The sequence below is a fragment of the Aythya marila genome (genome assembly GCF_965140915.1).
Source record: "Aythya marila genome assembly, chromosome: Z".
NCBI lineage: Eukaryota > Metazoa > Chordata > Aves > Anseriformes > Anatidae > Aythya > Aythya marila.
In genome coordinates this window covers 24,886,606-24,909,141 of record NC_139080.1, presented here as the reverse complement: position 1 = coordinate 24,909,141, position 22,536 = coordinate 24,886,606, and the positions used below count along the sequence as shown (strand labels likewise).

The 22,536-nt window shown below is 39.9% G+C and overlaps 1 protein-coding gene across 3 annotated transcripts in view; it reads left to right on the top strand.

The window, feature by feature from the left end:
* The window catches only part of SCAMP1 (secretory carrier membrane protein 1), a 41,378-nt gene that overhangs the window by 3,478 nt on the left and 15,364 nt on the right, over positions 1–22,536 (top strand). The window contains exons 2-4 of one of the 3 annotated variants that reach the window (XM_082783450.1): positions 12,600–12,677; positions 21,188–21,286; positions 21,556–21,667. In XM_082783450.1, coding sequence (XP_082639576.1) covers positions 12,600–12,677; positions 21,188–21,286; positions 21,556–21,667 — 289 coding nt within the window. Of the gene's footprint in view, positions 1–12,599; positions 12,720–18,117; positions 18,610–21,187; positions 21,287–21,555; positions 21,668–22,536 lie in introns of those variants that run through there. The other 2 variants (XM_082783451.1, XM_082783452.1) reach the window with 2 other exon arrangements.

The window sequence follows — 22,536 nt, the reverse complement described above, 5'->3', positions numbered from 1 at the left end:
GGCCTGGCTGACAGACTGCAAAAGGTTTGTGCAATTGTCCAGATGTGGTTACTTCTGAGTGACTGTGGAGTTCAAAACTCAATTCTGTGATGAATTCTATCACTTCATCTGGTATGATCAGAGCTCTGAGCAGGTTTTTGATACGATAGGAATTGTGTTAGAACTGAAAAGTAAGATACATTTGTGTTTAAATGCGAGTGGTGACCTTCAAGTAAAAACTACTAAGTAATGTGGATGAGGAATCCTCTGTCTTGTTCAGTTACAGTGTGGAAGCACATGATCATGAAAACACTTGAAAGTATATAATGTTAATTATGGAAGTAGTTACTTTGGGTGGGATTGGGTATCCAAACATTGGCTAAACTCCAGCTGTTGTTCCAAAAAGAGTGGGTCTTTCATTGCTCTGTCATGACCGCCCTTCTTTTGTGGATGTCTGAAACGCTCTGATATCTAAAAATGGCATGAGATGCCTGAGTTGCCACCACTGAGGTCACAGGATTACTTGAGTCACTGCAGCTAAGTATATGTTAGAGCTTAACTTTACTACAGAGCTGGTTCCAGTGATTATTTGGATATTGCACTTAATCTGACTCACATGAGCACAAGTGAATCTTCTATCTGGTTCAGCAGGATGTACAAGCTGAAGGTCTGATGCTGAAGGTAGCAGTGAATTGACAAATGCCACCTTTTATAGCAGCAGAATCTATATAGTTAGCACCTTGCTGCTGTTTTTCAAGTGAAGCTGAAATGACAGACACTTGCAGCAACGTAGGGAAGGCCTAATCATTTTTGAAGGATCAGAACTTTAATTATTTGGAGAGTTGTGTGCCTACGTGCATATCTTTGTTTTCATTCTTGTAGATGATTATGAAATGTACCCAATTAATTTGTCTGATTTTATTGTCTGGTTTCCCTTCACGATTTCAAATTTTATAAATTCCTCAAAATCCTGCATAATTTAGTGCTGAAAATAATGATGTTGAAAGTGTCCTTTAGCTGCCCTATGTGGTAGATAGATTTCAGGAGGGTACTTCAATGCTTTTACTGCACCATAATCTATTAAAACTGGAACATTTTTTAATAGTTATTAAATGTCACTTCTAGCTGCATACTTTTCAAATTTTCAGTGAAGTGTTAGAAAGCATTGCATTAGTATCAGTTTTGCATTATATGGAAAGGCTTCAGCATTACAAAGAAAAACATCCTTCCAGAGCTGAGGATGGGGGGGTGTTGAGAATAGCTGAGACATGATGCTTGTGTTGTGTTCATGTGGCAAGCTTTTGGTAGGAGGGTGCTGCAGGGGTGGCCTCTGTGAGCAGTGCCCGGCAGCTGCCCCATGTTAGATAAGGGCCAGTTTCAGCTGGCTCCAAAGTGACCCACTGCTGGCTTGAGCCCAGCCAAGAAGTGATATTGTTTATGTCACTGTGAGAGCAGATTGAAGAAAGGGGTGGGGGGAAATACACTGTGCTGCAGCAGCAGGGAGAGAGGAGTGAGCAGCAGCCCTGCAGCCCCCAGGTGAGTGCAGCAGGAGGGCAGGAGGTGCTGCAGGCAGGCAGCAGCAGTTCCCCTGCGGGCTGTGCAGGGAGGGGCCCCTGGTGGAGCAGGCTGTCCCCCTGCAGCCCATGGGTCCCACATGGAGCAGATCTCCACGCTGCAGCCCCCCCATGGGTGGAGGAGCCCCCGGTGGAGCAGGTGGATGTGGCCTGGAGGAGGCTGCGGCCCATGGAGAACTCTCTCTGAAGAAGAATGTTGGCCAGAGCTGCAGCCTGTGGGGAGGGGACCATGCAGAGACAGGTGACATGTCAGGAGCTGCTGCCCATGGGGGACCCGTGCTGGAGCAGTTTGCTCCTGGGGGTTGGATGGACCCCATGGGACAGAGCCGTGTGGGAGCAGTGCTTGAGGAGCTGCTGCCTGTGGGCAGCCCCCGCAGGATCAGTTTGGGAAGGACGGCATCCCATGGGAGGGACCCACGGGGAGCAGGGGCATGGAGTGACCAAGAAGGAGCGGTGGAGATGAAGCGTCAGGGCCTGACCACAAACACTGTTCCCCAGTGCCACTTGGGGGAGAAGGCAGAAGGTGGATGGATGTCTAGAAAGGTGTCAAGTTTACTTTTAGTTTCTCTCTGCTTTAGTCTCTTAGTAATAGGCAACACGTTCCATTCATCTCCGTATGCTGAGTCTGTTTTGCCTGTGACAGTAATCGGTCAGTAATCTCCCTACCTGTATCTCAACCCTTGAGCTCTTTTTTATTGTAACTTCTCTGTTGTTTAGCTAGCCCTCAGTGTGAAACCACCACAGTGCTCTGTTAGGCATCCTGTACTTCATTGCAAGATGGGACTGCTGTGGCCTTCTTGGTTTCAGAGGTCAGGAATTTGGCTTGCTCAGTAGCTCAGAACCATTCAGAGCTCTGCTTCTATCAGCTGTTGTGGCCTACAATGAGCACTGCTTGAGAGCCAAGTGTAAGAAATCCCAGCTGGCTACTTTTGCAGTATCCTATTTAATATTTGTGTTCTGGCGGTTCTATAGTGGAAACCTCTTAATGCCATTTGTGGGGGGAGGGAGGGTGGAGGTAAGGGCGCAGTGGCTGATCAGTGATTGAGATGTTAAACTTGAAATAGTGAAAGAACTGTTCTGGTAGTTACTCAGCTTTATTAGAGGCAAAATAAAGACCATATCTGTACTTGCCATTAATTCCTCCAAGCATTACCTTCTAGGCAGTTCTTTCTCATAGTAAGTGGTTTTTAATCATAGATTAAAATATATATTGTTGCTGCAAGGCATTAAGGCTTCCTTTATACATGTATTGTTAAATATAAACTGTTTGTACTATTAATGTAAAACTAGGATAGAAAAGTATGCAAATCTCAATTAAATTGCTGTTTGTGAAATTCTTGTCACTTTTTAATCTTCCTGGAGTTGACAATGATGAAGGGAGAAAAAGCATGAATAACCAACAATGTTTGGTACTGCATCAAAACACGAATATCTTCTCAAAGCTTGTCTGTGTGCAGCTTGTTGTGGCATGAGCAGGAAGGAAGTCTTTGGGGAGTTTTTGTTTGATTTATACTGAATCTTTACTGAACATGTGCAGACTGCAATTTTAGAGGTTTAATCTGGTTGAATGTAGATGCTGTTACGGGTCTGAAAGACACTCTTTTCATGTGCAGGCTATATTGTTTTCCAAGTCTCAGTTCTTAATTTAAAAGCTGGGAACCAACAGTTAACACAGGAGGAAAAAAAGCTTTGATACCCATTGCTGGTCAATTATAGTTATCTTCCTATTTTGTTGTCAGAAGGTAAACTTTGTTGGAAATCTCCCCAAGAATGCTCAGGAGGACACATTGAAAGTGAAGTATATCATAGAGAGTTTTAACTGAAACAGCAGCAGCTTTGATTGCTCTCGGGAGCTCATTCCTTTATGAGGAGTGGTGTGGTTTGTGTTCTGTTTGATCAAGGTGTCAGGAAAACCTCAGGCCAATGAACGTAAGTTCCAGTCATTTTTTGTTGCTTTGTTGTTTAACTTTCTGGTGTCATCTAAGGAAGGACTCCACAGAGAGCAAGCAGGAAGTGCAACTGTTGCTGTCAAACAAAACTAGACAAATTCTTAGCAGGATGTGTATAATTAGTTATTATTCACATTTAGAAAAGGCTAATATGCAGTATAGGAAATAATTTGTGATAATAAACAGAGAGCCTATCTTGAAATTAAAAGAGTTTATCCTTTTCATGCAGCAAAACACAAGCTATAAGGTTATTTCATTGGGGACACAGTGATGAGAGATGGAACTAAACTGTTGTGGAAGTTTATATCATACTTAAAGATAGGTGTAACTCATCAGTTGTAAATTTAGACCAAGGCTTGGAGAAGAGGGGTTCTTATCTTTGGGACTGAAATACTGGAGCAGCCTTTTAGTAGGAGAATTACAGGTAAGAAATCCTAGCAGGTAAAGATTGACTTTGCTAGATTTATGGATCTAATCTCATGACTTCCTTAGCATGCATTTACCAGTTTGGATTCAGTCCTGCTACACTTCTATTTCTTGCTTCTAGTCTGCATGCAGTCCATTTTTTGAAGATACCTTTGCTGAGCATGTTGAATAGTTAGGAGGATAAAACTGTGGCTCTGCCTCTTTTGCTCTCTGGGAACCTCCCTCCAGGCATAAAAAGCAAATGGGAAAATGCATAGCTAGGTGAATGTGATTATGGGATGGTAAAAGTTGGCACAGTAAAAGCCAGATAGAGTCAGTGACTGTTAAAGCGGGTAGGATGAAGTTATTTGTGAGAATCTTGAAGCAAGGGACAAAAACTATATATGGTGGTAGAGCTGAAGGTAGCCAGTGACTGATGTCTTCAAGGAAGATGATAGGATTGATATAATCAGGCTTCATCTTGTAAGTGTTTTTGTGATGAGGGGAGCTGTTTTCTCAACGTGGATTGAAACCACTCTTGTCATTGAGAGATCATTCTTCCTTGGACTTAAGCTGAGCAAAGGCCAAAAATGAAGACTTGTAGAATTGCCTGCAACAGCTTATTCCTCCCTCATATTCTTCCCTCAGCTGTACTTAAGAAGCTATTTTTCCAATTAATTGCTTTCTGTATTTTCTTGTTCTGACTTCATTCACCAAAAATAATTAATCCTCTTTGAAAATCCACTTGTATGTTCATAGTGGATTGTTTCTCCTTAATCTTTTTTTTTTTTTTTTACCAAGTTTAACCAGGCATACTTCTGTCAGTTTACACAGGTATTTTTTTCATGCTGCCCCATGATTCCTATGTAAATTGAAAAGCTGATAAAAACCTGTCACGTGCAAATCCAGTGTTATCTGTTCCCAAACAACATAATTAGTATATTCTTTTGATGTAGGACACTCCTGGTAACGTGATCTGAGTCTTGAAAGATATTTAGTTGTCTTGTTTACTTGTCCTTGTCAACTGGTGTTAAGAATTACCTTGCTATCCTGTTTTTGAAGTAGTTGCCTTTCCTGCCCCTGTTCTTTTCATAATACAAGTATTTTATGCATTTATCCCTGTTGTTTCCTGCAGTTTTTTCTCTATTTTCCTCTTTTTCTCTATTTTTTCTCTATTTAGGCTATGCAATTTTAATTTGGAATTCTTATTTTCAGTTGCTGATGTGCTGTAAAACCATTAGAATCCCTATCCAAATCGGTGTTTTGAGTGAGTGTTTATTAACTGTGTTTCTTGACCTCTGTTTCTACTTCCTTGGAAGCAAACCATACTGAACTAAATTAAACATTACGTGTACATTTGCTTAACATCAATGATGTCACTCATTTAGTTCCATTAAGGGGGGGGAAAAGGAAGCTGAAGAACACTTCCTCAAATTTATTACATTGTAGTTCAGCCTGTTTTTTAACAAATTGAAGGACACCTTAAAGGGTAGAGGATTCCTAGTTCTCAACTGACCAGCTTGAAAGAAATGCAAGTCACAGGTAACAATGTAAACTTTGCTGGTGGCATTGTTCAGAACATTTTCGTGCCATGTGTGCTATAAACCATCTTAGTCGTGGTGGAACAATGCTGGAGCGATTCCCAGTGAACAGTAATACAAAGAGTCATTACAGATTTATCTAGTTCTTTAGTCTTTAATTTGTTAATCTGTTCTGTATTAATGAAAACTGTTAGCTGATGACTAGTTTTGGTCTCCTAGACAACAGAGGTCTCTGTTCCTTTTAATTTGATTTTTTTTAAAGCAATAAAAACTTGCATGGAATGGATTGTTCTGCACCATTTCAGCCACATGCTCCCTGGCTAAGGGTGGGGGGTGGCTCAGGCTACATTCCTTACTTTTTTTTTTTTCCCCTTAACTTACCATTAGTTGGCTTTATATACCCTCTGTGTTAACTGGATATCAGTTAATTTTATCTGTGCCTGAATGATATGAGAGTAATTTGTTAACCTAGAACAGGGCACATTCTTAACAGTTCTATAAGTGCTCTTGCCATTGCCAATGTGAGATGTGTTGTGGGTTTATTTGCTTTTACTTTTTTTTCTGATTTCTCCATTCTTGATGTAAATACTGGGGTGCTTCTTGACTTTCAAGTAAAGTGATTCTAATCTTTGCTTTTGAGGTGGATGTTGCAGGATAGAGACTAGAAGAATGAGGTACAATGAAAGTTAAGATGGAAAACAGTCAGTTAGGTTGTGCTGATTTCTTAAAACTCCAGTCTTGTCGAATAATTCAGATCTTGAATATGTCATCTGAAATGTGTGACTGAGATGTCATCTGTGTGACTGCAATGCACCACCAATGGCTGTGGTACCTGGGTATGAACAGTGTGCTGTTCTTAAATTCTGCTCCCTGATTGCTATGAGTAACAGTTAAACAAAAGGTCAGAAGCTCAAGGTGCTGGACCGGCAGGAGCTTCAGTGAGGTAAGACTGGAGAAAGAGGTATGAAGCGAAAAGAAGAAACAAGAATCTGAGTAAGCAAGATGAATTGCAGGGTTCTATACTGTAAGGGGCAGGCGCTGGCTGGGTGGCTGAGGAAAACTGGGTTGTGGCAAGGAGTTAGTAGAAGGGCAGGTCTGTTTTGGGGCAGAAATACTAGTCCACCAGGACATGGTCTTCTCAGTCTGGGGTTGGACCAGGCATTCTGTAGTTGCCCAGTTTAGTGGCTGACATCAGGTCTTTAAAGTTGGTCCCAGAAACTCCAAATCTTACGCATTTTCTGGGAGTAACCCAATTTTTTATCACTGAAATCATGCAGGATAAGTGATTAAGGTCTCTGGATGCTTTGTGGTTCCAGTCATACTGCTGGTTTGTATATTATCTATTCCCTATCAGAACCTATCTTTAGGGATTTTTTTTCCTGTTTCTTAGTATTAATGAACACAAATAGCTTAAAAAATAGCGCATTTTAATAGTTTATCCAGGTGGAATATTGATTATAGAAAAATAAGTTATGCCAGCTTAGATTTAGTTATTCATGTAGAATATTCTGGTTCTATGTACTTTCTCTTTAACCACAAGGATATGTGTGTCACGGAATGTACAAATTTGATAGCACTCATTTAAATGTCACTCTGTGAGTATGTCATTCTGCAGATGTTTATTGTTCATTGTTCATTATTCAAACCTTGATAAACTGCTAAGTTAAATGTTTTATTACTCTGCAGCAATGAGTCCGGGTGTCTCACAGTTTTCTCACTGCATCTAGATGAGTTGGCATTTGCTGTGTTTTTGAAGTGAGATGCAGTGAGTGAAAGGTAAAAGGTGCACAGTAAATGTGCATGTTCTTTGGAATGTCAGGTCTAATCTTTTCAGAAAATTCTAGGAAGTGTTTTGAAATATGAAGTGTAGCTCCTGTTGGCATCACTTCTTCACTGCGTTGTAAATGTTCAGAACAATAAGAGTTTAGCAGCTTAAATTTGAGTGTCCAGATTATGAAGAGTTTTTTTCTTTCCACAGAGGTATGTTTTCCTAGCATTGCAGAAGATCTCAGTGAGTAAGTATAGGAGAGAGGCAGTTCTCCATGCTAGTACTTGCCTCTCTCACCTCTGAGATTACTTTTTCACTGTAAGCTCTGTTTTACTTCTACTTGTGTCTTCCAACTTGTGGAAGACACCAGCCCATGAACTTCTTCTGAAAGTCCAGACTGAGGTTTTATGAGAGCACAATTTGATCACTTCTGGCATGACGGTGTTCATTTTGTGTATTTCAGTAGAACTATAATAGTTTTTGCAGATTTTTTACAACGTAGTGAAACTTTTTTTTTTATATGGAGCTGCTGTCCTTGAGGTCATTAAGTTTTTCTTTTTCAGAGCTACTGCTAACTTTGCAAACAATGGCAGTATTTGGCAGAAGTACGGCAATTGTTAATTCAAAAGGAGAATGGACTTCTGATAGAGGGCTTTTTGTAACTTACAATGTGTATTTAATTCTACGACTTACTTCTAAAACTAAAACTTTTGATGTAGTAAGCTTGTTTAGCTCAGCACAAATTTCCTGTCATTCTTTTGAGTCAATGTAGAATGTCACAAGTAGTATGTGAAGAGATTTAAGGAGCTTTTTTCCCAACTCTTCCCTGAAACACTTGGAGAAGAAAGTCTTTCTTTTATCAGATATTTATTATTGTTTGCATATCCTATTTGCAAAGGTAGACTGCTTTTCTGAATTTGACTTGACCACTCTTTCCTGTTTTTTGGAAATTTGCTGCTGTTGAGTGGTTATCTCTTGAGTCTGTGACATTCTAGTTATTTAAATAATTGCATTTATTGTTCTTCAAGGGCACAATCGGGTTGAGTTACTTGATTAGTACTGCATCAACGAAGCACAGGAGTGCTGAAATTTGCTTTTTAAGCAACCAAGTTCTAACTGCTATTTGAGTTTTAATAATTTTTGACCCTTTATGGCCGGTGGTTAGCTATCAATAGTTTCATATGTGTCTACAGTAGAACATTTTTAAGTATGTAAGAGGCAATTATTTGAGAGAATGTGTGGAAGAAAATTCAGAAAGCATGAATAAACATTAGAGCATTTTATTCTATCCTAATTCACGCTGTAGTTTAGAGGCTAGAATAAGTGTACTAGGTCTGGCTAAGATGGAGTTACTTTTCATAGTTACTTCCATGGTGCTATTTTATTTTTTTGACCAGAACACTGTTGATAGTGTGCCAGTGTTTCAGCTATTGCTGAACAGTGCTTGCACACCATGATGGCCTGCTCTGTTTCTCACTCTGCTTTTGCCCCTGAGAGTAGCCTGGGTGAGCAAGAGTCTGGGAGGAGACACAGCTGGGACATATGACCTTTCTTTACCAAATTGGTATTCTTTGCATGTTATGCTCAGTAATAATATGGGGAGAGGAATCCAAAATAACTGGCTGGGCATCAGTCTGCTGGTGGAAGATGGTGAGTAATTGCCCTGGTATCACTTGTGTGTTTTGTTATTCCTCCCGCTTATGCCCACCCTGTCCTGTCCTCCACTTAAACTGTCTTTTTCTCAACACCCACGCATTAATTGTTCTACTTGTTTTTGCCCATCTGGTTCTCTTCCCCATCCCACTGGAGAGGGGGTGAGCAACTGGGAAGGGGCTCAGTTGCTTGCTTGGGAAAGATACACCACCACAGTAAGGTAAAAGTTTTCAGATGTAAAAGACTTCTTACAGTCCTGTGTTTTGAATTATGCAACTGTCTTATTTGTATTAACTTTGTTATAAGAGATTCATCTTTACTGATCTTATACGAGCAACTCTAGTAATTAGTGCCCAATTCAAGTGTCAGATTTCGTTTTTTCTCTTATTTATTATGATTTTTCAATTTAATGTTTCAAATGATATGTAGTCAAATTTAGAGAGCAAATATTACCCTCCCCCCCCCCGAGCTTTCTCTTATTTCTATTGTTCATCTGCACAGTATTTTATGCCAGTCCTTCAATAAAGGATATGTTAGAAGAAGATACTCTGTCAGTCTATGTAAAACCTAATGAGGTTTTAGTTTAACCAGTGCATTCAAGTCTAGGATGGAAATGGAAAATATGGCTAACTTATTGGAGAGACTGTCACCAAGGTTGCTTTGTTGAAATGATATATTATTGTGTAAGTCAAATGCAGGAAAGCTGATTTTTAAATGCATTTAACTTTGCTTTGTATCCATTTAAAGAGAGGTTGATTTGCGTTCAGTCACTTTTAAAATACTGCTTGTCAGCTAAATGTGTGCTTTAGCCAAGAGTGGTAGCATTTTATGGAAGCAGAAAGGCTAGTTTTCATGTGTGCATATGCACATGAATACAACTGAAATGTGCAACAAAGTTTTTAGATTTTTGAAGCAATGTTCTCCTTGCCTCGAGCATTTTAATAGCCGAAGTTTTTAAATTGCCTTACATTTTAATAAATTTGTGGCTACAGCTTGTGAAATATTTGCTCTCATTTGCTGGATTTGGTGTCATGGCAGTCCAGAGATGTGGTGGGAATGCCCCTGTGACTGGAGTGTTGTAAGAGAAGGATGCAGGCCCTTCAGGAAGGACAGGCAGGGGAGAGGAGGAAGGGGACTGTGTCAGTGAGAAGCTGGAGTGCTGGGGATGGGTGAGGAGCTGACAGCTTGTGGGTCAGCATTACAGGGAGGGCTGGGACAGGGGACATTGTAGTGGGGGTCTGCGGCAGGCCACCTGACCAGGAAGACCAAGCTGATGAGGCCCTCTATACATGTAGACAGACAGCAGCAGCCTCACGTTCACAAGCCCTGGTTTTTATGGAGGACATCAGCCACCCTGGTAACTCTTGGAGGGACAGCACAGCAGGGCACGGGCAGTCCAGGAGATTCCTGTTGCAGTGTCACCAGTGCAATTCCAGGAGCTCCTGCATTGCACTGATGACACCTTCTAGTGATAGAGGAGCTAACAAGGAGAGGTGCTGTGCTGGACCTCCTTTTCACCAACAAGGAGGGGCTGGTGGGGAATGTGAAGCTCAAGGGCAGCGTTGGCTGCAGTGACCATAACACGGTGCATTTCAGGATCCTGAGGGCAGCAAGCAGGGAGCACAGTCAGCTCGCTACCCTGGACTTCTGAAGAGGCCAAAATCAGCTCTCCTGGCATCTTCTTGGTAGAGTACCATGGGACAAAGCCCTGGAGACAAGAGGGGCCTAAGAAAGTTGGCTAATATTCAAGGATTTCCACCTGCAAACTCAGGAGCGATGCATATCAACAAAGAGGAAGTTGGACAAAAATACTAGGAGGCCTGCATGGGTGAAAAAGGAGCTCCTAGGCAAACTCAAAAAGAACAAGGAGGCCTAAAGAGGGTGGAAGTGAGGACAGATAGCCTGGGAGGAGTACAGAGAAATTGTTCAGGCAGCCAGGGATCAGATTAGGAAAGCCAAAGCCCTTTTAAAATTAAATTTGGCCAGGGAATACAAAGGGCAACAACAAAGGCTTCTGTATGTATATCAGTGGTAAAAGGAAGACTAGGGAAGTTGTGGGCCCTCTCTGGAAGCAAAAGGGAGACCTGGCTATCCAGGATGTGGAGAAGGCTGAGGTACTCAGTGACTCTCTTTGCCTCAGTCTTCACCAGCAAGAGCACCAGCCACACGGGACTGGGAGAATGAAGAACTGTCCAATGTAGGAGAAAATCAGGTTCGAGACCACGTCAGGAACCTGAAGGTGCACAAGTCCATGCGACCTGATCAGATGTATCTCTAGGTCCTGGATGAGTGAGTGGATGTAGCTGCTAAGTCACTGGCCATCATGTTGGAGAAGTTGTGGCAATCTGGTGAAGTTCCTGGCCTTCACATAAGAAAACTATGAAAATATTGTATCTGTGCATGTTACAAATAAGCAAATAGTGTATCTAAAGATCACAGAATCACAGAATTTCTAGGTTGGAAGAGACCTCAAGATCATCGAGTCCAACCTCTGACCTAACGCTAGCAGTCCCCACTAAACCATATCCCTAAGCTCTACATCTAAACGTCTTTTGAAGACTTCCAGGGATGGTGACTCCACCACTTCCCTGGGCAGCCTGTTCCAATGCCTCACAACCCTTTCAGTGAAGAAGTTCTTCCTAACATCCAACCTAAAACTCCCCTGGCTCAACTTAAGCCCATTCCCCCTCGTCCTGTCACCAGGCACGTGGGAGAACAGACCAACCCCCACCTCGCTACAGCCTCCCTTGAGGTACCCATAGAGAGCGATAAGGTCGCCCCTGAGCCTCCTCTTCTCCAGGCTGAACAAGCCCAGCTCCCTCAGCCGCTCCTCGTAGGACTTGTTCTCCAGAAAGATACTCTGTATATTTTCTATACATATGAAATATTACCCACTTTTCTATATTTCTATAAACATAATTTAACTAACCCTTACAGACTAAGTGGATTTCATAATTAAAAAGAAATAAATCTCTCTGCTCATTCATTCTTCTGTTCTGAAGATACAGAGAACCTTAACCCGAACCACAGAAATTACGTATGTGGAACCAGGCACCACATGGAATAAGTACAATTTCTGTTTGTATAAAGTTAGTCTGTTCTATGACTGCAGGTACTTCTACAGAACCAAGCCTACCTACCCCTACCGCAGAAATATTTAACTCCTGAAGTTGCTTTTTCAAGCTAAACCTTAAAGAGCGTTCCTTCTTGTATAGTTCTTTGGAGGGAAAAATTGTACGTTCTTCTTTATCTTACCAGTTTAGGCAGAAGCTCAAGCAGAGGTACTTTTTAGCATTGTGGGGCATTGTTTCCTTGGCTTCTCTTTTTGAAATGCTTTCCCTGTTCCCAAAGGACTTCTGGATAGGGAATACTAAAAGTTAAAGCAAGTTTGCTCTTCTGTAGTGGTGTTTGTTGGGTGTATAGTTGTGAAGACCAGTGGTCAAAATAACAGTGTACAGTTTTTTTCCCTTCTCTGTTGAGAACTTTCTTCCTTATAAATGTATAGTAGATGAAGTTTGTGTATTAATCCAGACTTTTAAGAAGCTTGGAGTGGAATGATGCCACTTCAGGCACAGAGGAAGAGGTGGATACTTACAGACTTTCTTGATGAAACAAACTTATTTTTTTTAGATTAAAACAAAAGCTGAGTTTTCTATGATATAATGATTTCAGTGTTGGCTGGTTGCTTATATACATGTCCATACATTTACAGAACTGTTTTCTCTTCTAGGATCCTTCTGTTACACAAGTCACAAGAAATGTTCCCCCAGGACTAGATGAGTACAATCCTTTCTCTGATTCAAGAACAGTAAGCATATTTATTTCTTAAGTATGCTGTTAAACTTTTTAGGTAAGACTTGTTGGGTATCATTTTTGGAGTTTGGAACTGACTTTGTAAAATATGTGAAGGGTTACCTAGAGATAATGGAAAATCTGTAAGGATGGGTATTCCCCCAAAGTCTTTGGAGGATTCTGTGGACTTGTTAAGTGAAATTTGATCTCTTACAGAATATCCTTCTTCCTGGAAGTGGGCTAAAACAAAACTGCATTTTTTCCCCTATTCAGTAAAACTTCTGGTAGTCTGTGCTTTGTGCTTTTCTGAGTTTTATAGCATATGGATGTGGCACACCAAGGAAGTATCTTGGTTTTGATTTCCATTTGACTAAAAGTTCTGTTCAGAGTGAGAAAAACATTACTTTAAGTAACAGTTCAGAGACTATGAATAGTCGTATTGTACTAAAAGGAGTAATTTATGTCATAGAAGCACAGTTGGCTTTTGCTTCTGATTTGTGTATTTTTTATTTACTTTGTGTTCATTTTTGCTTTTGGGAGAAAAATACAAAGAATGGAATGGAAAATTTGTGCTGTAACACTTCTCAGTGGTTACTTCTGATAGTGAAGATCTTGTGCAAGATCTGCAAACTGTATGGATGAGTAGTGTCTGCCAATATAACTTCCAGCAATCAAATACTGTGTTTTTCAAACATATGCTTATACTTCCTATGGAAGATATTGGATGTGCTGATAGTGAATGTTTCTATTAAAATCTTTGTAGTGCTGTGCTATGGCTTCATATACCGTTATAGTTCTGTGTTGAAAGCACCCTTTTTTCAAGCATGTCTTGGATCAGCTCTTAAAGGCAGCATATTTACAACAAGCAGCAATATCAAATAAGTCCAGATTTTTTTCCTAACTCACAATATCACAAATTGTATTTTTTTTTTAGCCTGAAAATTTTCAAAATTGCTTTGAACATACCATAGGTCATAAAGACAGTACATTTTGTTTAAAAAAATTACAGAGATGCTTGGACTTGTTTTATTGTTCATGTTTTTCAACATGTGGCTGTGTGGGAAAAGGAAAACTGAAGTATATGGTTGAGGTCATCTGCCTTCAGACAGTCAGCAGTACATGTAAAAGAAATTCTAATGGCTCATTACAGATGTTCACTCAAAGAAAAAAAATTGAAGTATGGGAGGGAAATCTTGGACTCAGTGTTCAGATACAGTAAATAGGTGCTACGTTCATGTGAATAACCTGAAATGTTACCAAACTCATTAAAACTGTCTGTTGAACGAGCAGCTTGCTTTCTGCAGAGAAAGAAAAGTTTTTGGCAGATTTTTTTGTGCAAGGCTTTTCAGTGAAGTGTGTAGTCAACTACGAGTGCAATAGTAATCATGCCTTTAGACAATACTTCCCTTACCTTCCTTTCTGTTTCTTGTAATTATTTATTCCAAAGTGATAAGCATTTACGTGAATGATTTTTGATACCTGATGATAGACTTACAACACTGTGGTGGTCACCTGTCTTCTCTTACCACCTTTGTGTACAAGAGAAGGGTATATTGTGCATGTATAAATGCATGGAATTGGAATAGGAGAAGAGACAGTGGAAGTGATTGCCTCTAATGAACAGAAGTAGGAAAGCAGTGTCCGTGAATGTTAGGCCTGTAGGATTATCATGTCTATTAGAGTAAGGTTAGAAACTGCTCTAAGCAGCACTCAAAACACACAGCAAAAACATCCAGATGGTTTCTGGAGGCTTTGATTTGCTGCTGTGCCATGTTCTATCTTTGCTGCAAAGATTATCCATCTTGAGCAGTTTTACGAGGGTAATCCCGATTCTAATATTTGAAAATCATAGTGGCACTTGTGAGAAATGCCTAAGAAAGGACTTAGGTTGGTGGTAGCAAAATATGCCCTGTAGATTTCTGTGCTCTTTAGGTTGAGAATCACTGTCTTGTGTGAGTTGAAATGATATTTATGTTTCAGTGTAAGTAACAATGCTAAAACAGTAACAAAGCTCAGGCTTTTAAGGAAGCTGAGAATGGTATGCTGCAGCTATAAATCCAAATTTTTCTATATATCTTAGCTAGTGGTAAGATGGCATCTTAGTGTATAGCACTAACACAGTATTTATTACTCTTAGTCTCCCTTCCCTCCAGGTTAATAAAACGTGCTGGACGGTACACATTTCTCTATTGCAAATGCAAACATAAATACGGATTTTTTTGTTGTTATTGCTGTTTTACCTGTGAGAAAGTGACTCAAAATTCTGAATACTGACACTGGCAATATTAGCTCAGTTGTGTTCTCCCTTTGCCAAGGGAGGTGCTTGCTATCGATTCTTTCTTGGTTATCAGGATAGGACAGGAAAAAAACACTTTTTTTTTCCAGCTTGTCAGTGTTTTTCCCTTTTCTCTGTCAACTTACATCCTTTAAACCTGAAGGGGGAAACTTAGAAGGAAAATAATACTTTAGAGATAATGAGGAAAGAGAATTGGCATAGATTTTAAGTCTCAAGTGTCAACTACTTGATATCTGACATGAGAAATCTGGAGTCTTTTGTTTTCTTACCAAATTTCAAATCCCATCTTATTTCTGATTGTTAAATCAAACAATTTTAAATGAATAATGTAAATGTCAGATGAAATAGCTTGTATCTTCAGTCTCTAGCAGTCACCATGGAGAGGACTTTTTGTCTTTTGTTATGTTTCTGAAAACAAGGAACAGAGGAAATTTGGCAATTATTATTTCTGCTTCATCATTTAATGAAATTACGGTTAAAGAGAAGCTCTTTTTTACTGTTAAAAGAGGCTTTTAATCTTTTCTTGCTTCTTAAAGTTTTGCTGGTGCATGTTGAACTTGTACTTTGAGCACTGTGCATAAAACATGTATGGACACATTAATGCATGTAACATGCACTTTCAAATTGAAGTATTAAAAAATTGACAAAAAATCATTAGACATGTTTTTCTATTTATTATTGTTGTTGTTGTTATTATTATTATTATTATTATTATTATTATTATTTAGAGGCATATTTTACAGTAAATTCCAGTATAGCTCCCCTTCTTCTGTCTTGCATCTGGACAGTGAATTTGTATGTAGTGTTTGTATGAAGTTTGAACATAAAACCAGATTGATCGTTTATACAGTTACACCTGATTTCTTTTCAAAACCTCCTCCCTCCCCTCCCCTTCCCTCCCCTCCCCTCCCCTCTAACTCTTCCCTACTGGTAAGTACCCTACTTCGTGCTTATTGGGAGATCTGTTCAAGAGAATGTCTTTAGCAATTGTCTCTGGCTAGCATCTTCCCTTCAGAAAAGGTTTTATTGATTTCCTTCTTCATCCATTACAGCTGTGACAGCAAAGCAGTGAAATAAAAAGATCTGTCCAAGAAGCCCAGTTTGGGAAAGAGGTGCAGTACAGTGGGGCTGGTTGAATTTCAGGGTATAAGTACCTTGTAGCCTCTGGCTGTGAGGGTCAAAGACCATGGATCTGTGAAGTAGGATCTCTAAAAATGGTTGACTCAGTTCCCCTGGACAGTTGTCAGTTGTCTGTGATGTTAAGATGTGATGGTATCCAGAAATGTCCAGAGGTCACAGAGTCATTAAGGTTGGAGAAGACCTCTGAGATCATACAGTCTATCCTTTAATCTACTTCTGACAAGTCCCTCACTAAACCAAGTTTCACATCTACACATTTCTTGAAGATCTCCATGGACAGCCTGTTCCAAAGCCTCACAAACCTTTTAGTAAAGAAATGTCTCCTAATGTCCAACCTAAATCTTCCCTCGTACAACTTGAGGCCATTTACCTTTGTCTTATTACTTGGTGCATGGGAGAAGAGCCTGATCCCCCACCTCACTACACCTTCCCCTAAGGTTTTAAATTACAATAAGGTCTCCCCGGAGCCGCCTTTTATCCAAGCTAAACAACACCAGCTTCCTCAGCTGCTCCTCATAAGACTTGTTTTCTAGACCCTTCACCAGCTTGCTTGCCCTAAGTCATTGCAGTCCCTGCAATACAGGTCTGAGTAATTAGTATTACACACTTAGAAAAGGTAATTGCTGATCATGTGTCTTTCTGCTAATGTCTCCTCAATCTTACCCATGTTTTAAGTCAGTCAGGTATCTCTCTCCTCTGCCCAAGTCCCCAGTAACACTTGGATGAATAATCAACAGCATTTGGACAAGCGTGACAAAATAAGTGCCGAGTTGTAGGTTGCAAGAAACCTCTGGAGGTCATTTTCTTCACCCCCCTGTTCAAAGCAAGCCACTATATCACGTTGTGTGGCATCTTCCCCTGCTGAGTTTTGAATGAATCCAGGGGTCAGTGACCTAACTTGGCAGCGTGTTCCAGTGTTTGACAGTCCTTACAGTGATTTTTATCTCTAGTATCTAATCTGTTTGCTTAGTTCTAACAAGTAACAGTTCGTGTAACAAAAGTAACAACAATCCCAACAAGGCCCTGTGTATGCAGATCAGTAAGTGCATCTGTTTTCATTTCTTAAGTGTAGTAAATTATACCTTAATTAGGGCAGAATTCTATGGCATGAGCTTGATACGCCAGTAAGCCAGACTTTGCTCCTTTAAGTACAACATTACTTAGCATGTGCCAAGTTTTGTTTTCTAATTTTTGTTATACTTGATGTAGGATGAAGTCTTCCAGGCTCCAGATGGATGGATTGCACTGTTAGGTTTGAGGGGGAAGGAAGAGACGTAGAATCATCACAGAAAGGTTTGGGTTGGAAGGGAGCTTAAAGCCCACCCAGTCCCACCCCCCTGCCATAGGCAGGGACACCTCCCACCAGAACAGGTTGCCTTGAGCACTTCCACAGATGGAGCATCCAACACCTCTCTGGGCAGCCTGTTCCAGTGCCCCACCACCCTCTGAGTGAAGAATTTCCTCCTAACATCTAATCTAAAGCTAACCTTTTTCACTTTAAAGCCGTTTCCCCTTGTCCTATCCTCACCCTTCCTGACAAAGAGTCCCTCCACAGCTTTCCAGCAGGTCCCCCCTGAAAGGCTGCAATGAGTTCTCCCCAGAGCCTTCTCCTCTCCAGGCTGAACAGCCCCAACTCCCTCAGCCTGTCCTCACAGGAGAGGTGCTCCAGCCCCTTGATCATCCTCGTGGCCCTGCTCCGGACCTGTTCTAACAGGTCCTTGTTCTTGTGCTGGGAGCCCCAACAGCTGAATGCAGTGCTCCAGGTGGCGTCTTGTGAATCTTTTACAGCCGTGCTTTGCTATTTTAGACAATTTTTCAAGGCAACAACTTGTAAATACTTCACCACATGAGACTGTAAAGAACCTACTGTAAGCTAGCTAATACTCCAATAAGGACTTTTATTGGAATTGGTTTTGGACCTTTTTTATTTTATATAAGTTAGCTTAATTCTTAATCGAGCTCACTTCAGAGATAGTAATTAGTGCATGCCTATACTTATTCTCTATTGTAAATTAATGTAAAATGAATTTGTGGAATTTTATAGTGCCTTTTTAATAACTGTATAAAGGACTTTCTAGTTTGCTGCTTTAAACAAAACAGTAATTCACTAATAAGTGATTGTTTCTCTGACTTTATGTTTTAATTGAATTTATGAAACGACACTCTTTTGAGGACCCTGTTTGTATTAAGGCTTACTGTGCCTATTCTCTATTCTCTCTGCTTCTTGCTTGTTTGTCCTGCAAGAAATAAAGTCGTGTTTTTGTAATAGAAGGTGCTTTGCAGTGGAAAAGTCCGCTAACCTTGCATATTCAAAAGTGATTGTGCAGGCTTGACGGTAGCATACCATTTGGGAGTATATTAAGCAGGCAAGAGGAAGGTCCCACTGTCCCAAAATGAGGAGGACAGCTATGAAAAACAGGACAAGCAGCACGAAATCAGTAAAAACAAAAATCACAGGCCCTCTAGCCACGAGAGAAGAAGAAGAAGAAAAAAGGAAAAGGAGAAATTAAAGGTTGGTCAAATAAAATAGTACATACATGGTATAGCAATAAGCATCGGGTAGTTTGTGAACCTGTAGTACTCAGCCAGTGAGGCAACGGGAAGAATCAAATGTTGGGTAATAGGGAATATAAGGTTATGATGTACTTCTGTGGGGTGCTCCTGCTTGCAGGACTCCTGCCTTTGTAATCATGAATAAAATATCTTCACAGAAGACCCTGTCTGAAAAAAAATATTGAGATTTTTTCTCACAGTCATGTGTGCATTTTACTAATCTGCTCTTTTACTAGTGATTGTTGAATATTAGGAAATATATTTGGAAGATGAAATAAATTAATAAATTATTTGTGGATTAATGAAGAAGTTAACTGTTTTCTGGAAAAATTTTATGATAAACAACGTTTTTCCTTTTTTGCTTTCCTGTACCCTTTAATTACTACTTTTGTCAGTGTAATAATAAATTTGTTTGCTAGTGGGACTTTTACTTAAGTCCGTGCAGTTCTCCAGATACGCAGTACCGTGCTAGAGCTTGAAGATGTACCTTCTTTACTTTAAGGACTTCTTGCTTCTAGGAAAGTCTGGAACTGCACAACCATGTTTCCTTTTCTACAGCTGAATGATGATTTTCCAGGGCAAACTTCTGTTTGTTTCATCTTAAGCAGCTGTGGGGCTTTTTTCACTGCTTTTTAGCTTTGATTGGAGGTATAAAAATGGGTTCTTCAGTTTGGTAGGAAGACTTAGGGAAAGATGAGTTTAAAATGCTGTGAATGAAGTGGTTGAATGGTGTAGTTGTACTTTCTGTGGCTCAAAAATAACTACCTAGGAGAGTGTGTAGCCATTTAGATTCCACATGAGAAGAGAATTTGTGCTTTTTTTTCCCTCTTGAATTCTTAGCAGATGGGGGCAGTCTGTCAATACACTTGTCTGACAGAGCCATGCATCTCATCACCGCAGCTTCTGTTAAATCCTTTCTTAACTATTTTTCTGTGTAATTTCACTCTACCCCATCTGTGCATGCTGCATACCAGCAGCTGGAGAGTCTAGAGTGGGTTAGGTGCCAGTATCTGTCTGTGGTCATACTGTAAGTAGTAGTGGTCTACCTGAGAGAGGAGGGATGGCACGCAACTGCATGTACCAGTGTTTTATGTGAGTTCTGGCAGTGCCCTGCCTGTGGCAGCTCGTGTAGCTGGCAGTGTTAGCATCCTTCTGTGGACACGAGGATATGTATTTAACCTAGCTATGATCCAGACATGGAAACAGAAAAGCAGTAGCTGCATTTATCAGCCTGGGACGGAGAGCCTTCAGGGTGTTAAGGTGCACAGGGCTGGGCTCCAGCAGTAGGAAACGTCCCCAGGAGGAGGGAGAGTCCCAGAGGAGTCCCTAGTCTCCATCCCTAGTCTCAAGAGTCTGCTGAGGTGGTAGCTTTTATAACATCCCCAAACAACTGTTGTCCCACAGCCTCTCTTGACTTTGTTAGAATTCCAGAATTCACAGCCCCAGCTCCAAGCTACTGTTTCAGTCTCATTTCCTCCATGAAGCACATGCTCTTACATAGGGATGGGAGGTTGTTTTTTTTCACAGTCATTACTATGTGCAGTCAAGCAGCTGCATGCATGGTCATGACTGCAGCAAGTCAAGCACTGTATAGATGATGGCATATAGTGAAGCCTAGCAAATGCAGAAATCTGAATCTGAAGAATATTCAATGTAATAGGTTCCTCATATTAATGTGGTATGTATGTTGTTGACTGGTGTCTTTAATTATGTATCTTTAATGAGTGTTACAATTGGTTCCTCTATTTATAAGCATATATACATGTTCCAGTCATTAGCAGCATTTCACGCTGTTTTGACAAAGTCTCGTTAAAGGGTAAATATCTTTGAATAAATATCTTTGAGTATTCAAATATTTTCTGGTCTGCCCGTTCACTTTTAAACATTATTACATGTATCTGTGAAAGGTTGATGGGCTCCTTACTGGAGACTGTAGGCAGTCATGCTTCTTAGTCTAGCAAGCATCTGCTTGTTGGTTAAATAATGCTTTTCTGGAGCAGGGTTTGTAAGTACCTTATGTTTGAAGATGATGACACTTGATCTACCTGATGTAGAGAAAATTGGAGGAGACGACAAACAGGATTAAGCAGGACAAGAAACAAACAAAAAAGACCCTCAAAAACTTTATTGTAAGCTGTTTTTTTTTTTTTTAATTATTTTTATTTTTTTTTATTGTAAGCTGCTCTGGTAATGACCAGAGACCAAATTGGCACAGGTACTTGAAACTAGATACTACAGTAACTACTGGTGGAATAGTTAAGCAATAGATTACGAGTTCTGAATTTGAAAACTGAATATGGTATTCAATGTGTGTTTATGGCAAGCAGTGCCATGCAAAAAACAGCTAAGCAGAATGCTGCACCATGGAATATTACCTTCTTTTACCTAAAGTTATAAATATCACAGGTAGCACATCAGATTTCAGTTTATCAGTAACACGTCCTTTAAAACAACTAGATCAGTTCTTACAGACTTAATGAAAACATGTTTATTATAATAGGAGACTGTTTCCCTATAATTATCTCTTGTTTTCTTAGGCTCCTCCAGGAAATGTGAAAATGCCTAATGTACCCAGTACTCAGCCAGCAATAATGAAACCAACAGAAGAGCCACCTGCTTACACGCAAATTGCAAAGGTTTGTCTATAACTTCCAGGTACTGGATTCCATTTAATTATAGTTATATAAATGTCCTTCTGGAAGAACGTCTTTTATAAATAAGCCTTGCTTCCTACTGATTTATAGAAATTAATACTGCTTTTAAGTTATTTAATGTTTTCATGCAGTACCAAGTTGGTCTTCATCTAGAAATGGAAATTCTTAATTATATGAGATGGATGTGGAATATTTAGAGTTGTTGTTTGTGTTTTTTTTTATCAATACTTAACAATGCCTGTTTTATTCAGGAGCATGCCTTGGCCCAGGCAGAACTGCTAAAGCGTCAAGAAGAACTGGAAAGAAAAGCGGCTGAACTGGATCGGAGGGAAAGGGAAATGCAGAGTCTCAACCAGCAGGGGGGTATGCATGAAAAAAATACTTTTTTAACTTGCAGAATTTAAGTTCTTAGAAACTGTTTTTGTTTTACAGTTACTTTTTGTTCTGTTTAACAATGCTTTTTTATAATCTCTTAAGGAAGAGAAAATTTATCTCATTTGGAACAGTGCATGTAGTCAATAAAAAGCAGTGCATGCAGTCTGGCTTGTCCTGTGCAGATTTTTACAGCAACAGTTTTAAATGTGGCCTTTGTTACATGTTACTCTCTCCTACCAGTTATTTTTATTTTAAGGCAATATCTAGGTAACTCTGACTAGAAGTGGAGCATTTTGAGGAAAAAGTAAAATAATTTCTTAAGTAGCATGTCTCCAGTTTGTCTTCTGTCATTATGTATAGCTGTTGAAGAACTTTGATTTTTTTGTAATGTTTACTTAACTTTTGCTATGTTACAGACATAATATTCCATGCAAATAGCAAAAAGAGTGTTATTAATTTCTGGTATGACACTTAGAACCCATAATCAAGATCATCATCTCATTCTACTACAAATTGTAACTGTGCTGTTTAGTACAAACAGTTTTTATACTGCACTTTCACAAATGAGAAGATATACTTACTCTTAGCTGAAGATACTATGCTGGAAGAGCATATTATGTGAATATTCCCTTTGAAAAGGAAGAACTTCAGAATGAAAGTAGAAAAAGACTTAAAAATACTGTGTGCAAGGTTGACTTTGCGTGGTCTTTTCAGTTGTATCTAGAATTCTGACCATTGTATTTCAACATCATTTCCTGGTGTTTTTTTTCTTTTCTCCTTTTGAAATTGAACATACAGTGGTAGAATTTCTAATTGTTTAGAAAATTCCCTGAGAATTTGAATTACTGCCATGTCAC